The 8,175-nt window shown below is 51.4% G+C and overlaps 1 protein-coding gene across 1 annotated transcript in view; it reads left to right on the top strand.

Moving 5' to 3' along the window:
* Window positions 1-4,985, top strand: part of ERBB2 (erb-b2 receptor tyrosine kinase 2) — a 110,362-nt gene extending 105,377 nt beyond the window's left edge. The window contains exons 25-27 of the mRNA XM_015416334.1: window positions 336-509; window positions 1,424-1,703; window positions 3,921-4,985. Coding sequence (XP_015271820.1) covers window positions 336-509; window positions 1,424-1,703; window positions 3,921-4,315 — 849 coding nt within the window. The 3' untranslated portion in view covers window positions 4,316-4,985. The remainder of the gene's footprint in view (window positions 1-335; window positions 510-1,423; window positions 1,704-3,920) is intronic.
* The last annotated feature ends 3,190 nt before the right edge of the window (window positions 4,986-8,175 follow it).

The following is an 8,175-nucleotide window of genomic DNA, read 5'->3' on the forward strand; positions in this document are numbered from 1 at the left end:
AGCGGTTTCTGTCAGAGCTCTCTCAGCCCCGCCTACCTCACAGGGTGTCTGTTGTGGGGAGGGGAAGGGAAAGAAGTTTGTAAGCCGCTCTGAGACACCTTTGGGTAGTGAAGGGCGGGGTATAAATCCAATCTCCTCTTCTTCTTTTACCTCACAGGGTGGCTGTTGTGGGGAGGGGAAGGGAAAGGAGTTTGTCAGCCGCTCTGAGACTCCTTCGGGTAGTGAAGGGCCGGAGGGTATAAATCCAATCTCCTCTTCTTCTTCTATAAATAAATGTTATTTTTTTATTTTAAGCCTGCATAATGACTGATGTCATGGTTGCCCTTCCTTGACAGAACGACGATGCGATGGGCCTGGCCAGTCCCATAGACAGCGCTTTCTACCGCACTTTGCTGGAAGAGGAGGACATGCAGGATCTGGTGGATGCCGAAGAGTACCTGGTCCCCCACCAGGGCTTCTTCAGTGCCGAGATGTCGTCCGACTACCGATCCAGGATCCCCTCCACCAGAGTAAGCACAAAGCTCGGATGCTCTGGGCAAAGCCGGCTTGTCTCTTGGCCGCTCTGGGCTTCCAGTGCGCTCTGCTCCTCTCTCCTTTCGGGTGCTCACGGGCATGATGGAATGCGCTCATCCGTTCCCGGCTGTCCCCTTTGCTGTGTAGCTGCCAGCTGGGTGGCAGACGCCACTGCAGGGACGAGTTACAAAATTCCAGACGTCCTCCTCCACTCAGGCACAGGCTACGAAATGGCCCTAAAGTCTTCCTTGGATCTTTGCTCTTTCTCTCTTCTGGGCTGAGACGGCTGTCTCTCAGCTTGCCTTTTTCAAATCAGAGGACCCAGTTACTGAGCCTCATGATTTCGCCACGGGCAAATCCATCGCTGATGCATCCCTCCAGGGATCATTTCGTAGAAAAAGAGGCGCAGGAGCTCATTAGCATAACTCATTAGCATAACTCGTTTGCATGTGCCGCACCGCCTGTCATCACCAGACATGTGTCAGAAGGCAACACCCACCGCTCAGGCTCCACTGGAATGTTTTGGATTGCTAGCTATTGGGGGGAGGGGGAACGTGCAGATCTGTCCTCGCAGAGGAGGGAGAGCTTGTACCTGAATAAAACTTGGTCTTAAAGGTGTCACTGGACTGTTTTGGATTGCTAGCTATTGGGGGGAGGGTGCAGATCTGTCCTCGCAGAGGAGGGAGAGCTTGTACCTGAATAAAACTTGATCTTAAAGGTTCCACTGGACTGTTTTGAACTGGGGTCCGGGGGGGGGGGGGCTGGCTGCTTCTTGCTCTGACTGAGGGCTGCTGGGAGCAGGGGGCGGGACTTGTTGCATGTGCCCACCCCCTGGGCTCTATACTGCCGGAGCTCCGCTCCTGTGCACTCCTGCAGGAAATGACCCCTGCATCCCTATGTTTCCCTCCAGAGTGCCACAGAAACTCAGGCGCACACAGAGGAGGCGGAGGCAGAGGCTCAGAATCCTTACCTGGGCCCAGATCTCCCGGAACACTTAGAACCCATCCCTCTCTGCGCCCTGGAGGACGACTACGCAGGCAGGAAGTCGCTGTGGATGCCGCCGCTGCTGCTGCAGGAGCCTATCACGCTACAGCGCTACAGCGAAGACCCTACCAGTGCTTCGATGAGTGAAAACGAGAGCCTGGAAGCTAAGAACTACAGTTCACCTGTACCTTGTGGAGTTGTTCCAGGTACAAGTTAATTTTTGATATGTATGACTGCCAGTGTGGTGTAGTGGTTAAGAGTGTCGGTCTTGTATCTGGGAGACCCAGGTTTGAATCCCCCCCCCCCGACGTGCCATGGAAGCTCGCTGGGTGACCTTGGGCTGGTCGCACGCTCTCAGCCTAACCTACCTCACAGGGTTGTTGAGAGGATAAAATGGAGAAGAATGAAGTGGTAAGCTCCTTTGGGTCCCCACTGGGGAAAAGGATGGGATATAAATCAATGGAATAAAATTTATTCAATGCACGGGCAACCAAAGGCATGGGCAACCAAATGGATGCAGGCTTAGTTTTGTTTCTAAAGAAAGTTTCTAGTCCTCTTGACTGACTTTTTGTTTTCTAAGTATGTCAGTCATGAGTTGTCGAGAACAGGGGGAATGAAAGTTGCTGAGCGATTATTAGGTAAAACATGGATGCCCTGTCTCTCCTCATGGTGGCTTACACATCATAATTGCAAGCACAACCCTTAAAAATGTACAAAATAAACCACCTCCCCTTGTGGTCTTCACCCCATTAAAAGCCCTTGCAAATAAAATGGCCTTGATGCCCCTCCTGAATATTTCAAACCCCCCCCCCCAAGTTGGTTCCACAAAGTGGGAGCTCCAGTGGAAAAGGTTCAGGCTATGGTGGATGCCAGCTGGGCTACCTGACAGCCAGAGGGGGGCTGCCTGAGGACTGCAGTTGGCGCATGGGGATATACAGGAGATGGTCCTGGATCAGGCCCGTAGCTACGGTGGGGCTTGGGGGGGGGGCTCTGCCCCCTTTCTTCAAGGCACAGCCCCACAAGAATTTCTCCTGTGAATGCTTTTTCCAGTCATTTCAAAACTTTTTTTTAAAGGCGTGCAGTCCTTTAAGCAGAGCAGGGTGCTGTAGTCGACTAATTCCCGCACTGAACAAGAGGGTTGGAGTAGATGACCTCTAGGATCCCTTCTAACTCTGTCTCAAGAAACTGGCCTCCTTTAAGAGAGCTTTTCTGCCTCAGTGTTAGCTTTCTTGACTATAGAAGTCATCACTCCCAGCTGCCGGCCTGTTCTCAGAACTGTTGCTGCGTTTGGCAGAAGTGATTAACTTGCAGCAGCTGAGAACTGTCATCTCAAGTGGTCAGCAGCTTGCAGTTTAGAGATTTTATCCTGGTCACAGCTTTCTGCTGGCTAAATGGTTAATAGGCTAAGGGTGATTGCTGGCATAAGAACGTCTATGTAGAACAGACAGCTCGAGAAGACTTAGAGGGAGAAGAGTACCTGAGTCCTAATCCTCAGAATTCTGGCTTTTCTTTCTGTGCCGAGAACTTCGGCCCCACCAGGAAAAAAAAATTACCCCACAAGCCACAAAATCCTAGCTACGGGCCTGTTCTTGATCGGCTTCCACAGCTTGCCCTTTTCCATTCCTTTTGGGGGTTTAATTCCCCTGTTGTTAGCTTCTGACCGTTATCCTACATGGTGCTCAAAGATAGCTGATAAAATTAAGCGGATTGGCTTGTACCCAGCAGGCCTGTTTGATATGGGACTCAACAAAGCAAAAACCTGATCACCCAAAGGTTAATTGATATAGAGTCCCAAAATGACAAAGCAATACTTCCTTTAAATTATCAAAGCTTAAGAAAAGAATTGAGGTACACTATGTCCCCATATCTTTCGGATATTACAAATGAAAGATGCAGATGGGCCTTCTCTAGAGCACGGTTTGATGCATTTCCCTCCGCAGTTTTGTATGGAAGGTTCTCCCACCTACCCCTTGCAGCAGCGTTGCTGTCCCTGTTCAAATAAAGTGGTTGAATCTATCAGAGATATACTTTTGCACTGCGAATTCTATCAAGAAGAAAGGCTACAATTAATTATTCCATTACTCTGCAGATTTAAACCATTACAGTATTATATAGATTTTAGTCCTGAAACCCTTTGGGTATATCTATTAGGTGATAGCCATAGAACTATATCATATGCAGTAGCAAAATTCTGTGTGATAGCACTCAAAAAGCGGTATCACTTGATGAAGGAAACGTCAGTTGCTGGGAAATAAATTAATGACACGAGTGTGTCTTTTACACATATATCCCCATACCTTTTATGTATTTATTCATTTTAAAATTGTCCGTTTTTATCTGCATTTATTGTGACTGGTCTTATGACTGTAGTAAACTTTTGAACGCTGAACATTCCTTTTGGCTTTTCCCCCTTCCCCCCGCAGAATATGTGAACCAGCTGGAGAACAGCCTCTCACCCGGCAAAAGCCTGCGTACGCCGGGATCCACGCTGGAAAAGCCGAAAGGCCATCTGGGCAAGAACGGGCTCATCAAGGAACCAAAGAGCACCTTCCACAGCAGCTTCCCCAACGTGGTGGAGAACCCGGAGTATCTGACCCCGCGCAACCTCCCTGTGGCTGGCCCCTTGCCGCAGGCCTTCGACAACCTTTATTACTGGAACCAGGAGACCCCCATGAGCCACCTGGCGGAATTGTTTCCCGCCTCTGCTGCCGCCGCCGCCGCCTCCACAAACAGCTTCGCCACGACGCCGACCGCGGAGAACCTGGAGTACCTCGGCCTGGCGGAATCGGTCCCTCATTCCAAGGACTCGTCGGCCTAAAGGGCCTCCGCCCCTGTCAGCAGTGAAATCCGAGTTTCACAATCCAGGCAGCTCAGGACACAAGCTCACCGACTGTTGATGGACATAAGACGGCAGGGATACCGCGAGGTTTCGGTGCCTCGCTTGGGGCCGAGCAGCCCCGCTCTCCCCCCTCACAGCCGGGCTCATGTCCTGTCAAGAGCAGTCTCCCAAATCGTGCCCGTTTGGGCAAGCCAGCCGCGGCTTGGTTGGGCGAGGAAACAAAACGGAGGGTTCGTTCAGCCCGCCCCCTCTTCCGTCTCCCGCCTTTGTCTTCCTTGGCTCTCGAGAGAAAAAAAAAATAAGGTCAGGAAAAGAGCTAAAGCGTCGGAACGATGACATGGCTCATGAAACTTTGGCGGGCTTTCTTAACTGGAGTCACTACAATTGCGAGGACACACAAAGAAACGAAGTCCCCAGTGTTGGTGTATCCTATAACCTTTGTCGGTTTGTTTTGATAGCAGTGGGGTAAAAGGGAACGTTTGACCTTAATGATCAGAAAAAGACTGACCTTCCGAGGGGTTATGGTGAAAGAACCTGTGGTGGAATGGACACAAAACCCCTCTCATGAGGGTGTGGGGAGAGAACACTGTTGTTGTTGTTGTTGTTCAGTTGTACGGTCGAGTCCGACTCTTCGCGACCCCATGGACCAGATCCCGCCAGGCCCTCCGGTCTTCCGCCGTCCTCTCAAGTTTGCTCAATTTCTTGTTTGTTGCATCTGTGACACTGTCCAACCGTCTCATCCTTTGCCGTCCCCGTCTTCTTTCTTTCCCAGCATCAGGGTCTTCTTCTCCAGGGAGTGCTCCCTTCTCATTGGGTGGCCAAAGTCTTTGAGCTTCAAATGCAACCGGGGGGGGGGGGTCCTTACCGTCTGAACGTTGAAAGAAGAGTCAAGGTCAGACGGGGCACCAAAATTGTCTTTGGTACATACTATAGGCAGTTTGGTCTGAAGAGAATCTGAACAGATTCAGAGCGTTTTCCCTGTTTTAAATAACACCCAATGTTATGCTCTTTTCTTAGTGCCGTGGTCTGTACCCCCAACACTTGCAGCTTTTCTTTTGAGACCACTGGATCAAAAGCTGAGAGCAGGTCGGCAGTCGGTGGGGGCAAAGTGGAGGAAAGGAGAGGTTAAGTCATGCCAGTTCTGTGGGAACCAGACGCCCGCTTTACTGATGATCTTGGAATATTTATTACGTTGAAGTATGTCAGGGCATTTTGGATACCACAGTTACACCAGAGGCAAAGAAAACTGTAGGATGTGGTCCGTGGAGGCAAATTTTAAGTTCCCAAGAATTTTCTTTAAGTTCCCAAGAATTTTCTTTTTCTTTCTTTGCTGTTCTAAAAGCAAGTTTCTAGTCCTTATGGCCGTGATCTGCCTGTAAAGGTAAAGGTCTCCCTTGCTCGAAAGCCAGTCGAGTCCGACTCTAGGGTTGCGGTGCTCATCTCCGTTTCTGAGCCGAAGAGCCAGCGCTGTCCGAAGACGTTTCCGTGGTCATGTGGCCGGCATGACTAAACACCGAGGCGCATGGAACGCTGTTCCCTTGAGAGTGGCGTAAAAGGTCTCTGGTCTCAGAAACCAGAGATAACTGAGTACGACAGCCACTCACGTTAGGGTGGAACATCAGTGTTTCACACACCCCATTGCTCCACACCCGTGATGAAGAAAAGCGTGAAAACTGGAGAATAAATTATGCTATGCAATAGAAACCATGCCGATTTGCTGAGTTTGCATAACTCACGCAGGTCACAGGACAAGAGTTTCTCTTCTGCACAACCGTGAATTATGGGATGACGCTCAGCCTTTCTCTTAGAGGAGACTGTATGTTTTACCCTCCTGGCAATGGGCATGAAATTGGCTTTCTTCCCACATGAGCTTCGGTCTTGCTACAGCCGTCCACGCTGGGCAGTCCTCCCTCCTAGGCCTGTAGGCTTTCTCACACATGGGCTGGTCCTTTGTCTAGGATTCAGCTCACGTTGCATAGGTCATTCTGGAATTGGGACACCTCTGAAAGCCACAGGGTTAGAACAACGGCTGCAAAGAGCGTCTCGGGAAGGGAGGGAAGCCACCGGCCTTGGGCTCAGGTGGCCAATAACCCGCCTTGACTTTCTCATGCATCTCCTCTCTCCTGGTTGAGAGGGAAGCCATGTCATTGGCAATGGGCAGGGGCAGTGTTCCCTCTAAGTCAGTGGTGGCGAACCTATGGCACGGGTGCCAGAGGTGGCACTCAGAGCCCTCTCTGCGGGCACGCGTGCCATCGCCCCAGCCAGGCCCAGACCATCATTAAAGTGTCGAATTCTCTGCCAAATAATTTTAAGTAAATGAAAGCATTTGGGATTGCTTTCCTTACTTTGTTTGGATCATCTTAAGTTAACGTATGGGTTGTTTTTTTCTAAAGTAAAACCTCAGTGTTCAGGTTAAATGGCCGTGTGGGCACTTTGCGATCAATAAGTGGGTTTTGGGTTGCAGTTTGGGCACGCGGTCCCTAAAAGGTTCGCCATCACTGCTCTAAGCTGTGCATGTGAGTGGCCGCTCATGAACACGGGAAGCCCCGCTCAGCAGCAGACTGGAGCCACGCAGGGTCTCGCACTGCCCATGGCCCATGTGAAGGTTACAGCAGGTATATCCTGCTCAGGATTCAAACCGCTCCTGTCAGTAGGGCGGGAAATTGGAACACTGGTGAGGGGGGCTGCGTCAGGCAGCAGATTTGGGGTGCTGCTAAGTGTAACAGGAGGCAGGCAAGCCGCGCGCACAACCCATTCTGTGTAAGCCCTTTTGTCCAACGCCACTCTTTGTTTCAGCTGGGCACCGGCAGAGCGTCTCAGCGGGTTGTGCCTCTGCAGCTTTATACGAGAGCCTTTGGGGTTTTCCAGGGGCACCCAAATCGTCTTGGGCCACCTCTGGGCTGTGAAGGGGAGGAAGGCAGCTGGAGCCTTTTGCAAGGGACCCCAGGGGCCTGTCTGGGCCCGTACCCTCCTGTCCTGCTTCCCCTTTCCCATGGCGACGCTCCTTGCATTGGGATTTGCCCGCTTCCTCCGACGACAATTGCAAATCAAGGCTAACCGTCCCCTGTGGTGCCTTTGCACAGGACAGACCGTTGTGCCAAAGAGAAAGGTGACGGCGGAGAGGGGACCTGGAACTTGATGGCATCTTGGGACAGCGAAGCAGCTGGGCTTGCACAGAGGGAAAGTCACTCAAAGCAGGTTAGCTGGGTGACTCAATTTGCCACTGGAGCCAACGACGGGCAGTCGTTCTAAGGGCACAGACACTTGTACTAAATGGGCCGCCCTGGGCATCTTCTGCAGAGATTCCTCTTGATTCGCACAAGAGGGAAGTTGAAGTCTTGCAGACTCTCTGAGGCGGGGTAGACGGGAACAAAGTCACTTTCTATTTATGAAGACCACACCTTCCGCCCCCTGCCCCCGCGTTCCTCTGGAACCCTCGTTTCCAAACCTGCGCTCTTTTTGGTGTATCCAAGATTTATCTGCTGCGGATTACTTTTAAAGAAAATCAGCCATGTTACAAGTATTTGTATATCTGCAATTCGTACACCGGTTTTCGTTTTCTACTCCTTGGCTCGTGTTGTTCTTTGCGGGAGGGGCTCTTTTGGTGTGGACTCCCACCTCCTCCGGGGTGCCAGATCCACCGCCTTTAGGTTTCCAGCTGTGGGTTGGGAAATATCTGGAGATGTGGGGGGTTGGAGCCCGGAGACGGCAGGGTCTGGGGAGAGGAGGGACCTCAGCAGGGCCCAGTGCCGCGGACTCCACCCTCCAGGGTGGCCGTGTTGTCCGGGGGAATTGATCTCGGTCTCCTAGAGATCAATCGCAATAGCAGATTTCCAGGT

Source organism: Gekko japonicus, unplaced genomic scaffold (assembly GCF_001447785.1).
Source record: "Gekko japonicus isolate JY-2015 unplaced genomic scaffold, Gekko_japonicus_V1.1 scaffold875, whole genome shotgun sequence".
Taxonomy (NCBI): Eukaryota; Metazoa; Chordata; class Lepidosauria; order Squamata; family Gekkonidae; genus Gekko; species Gekko japonicus.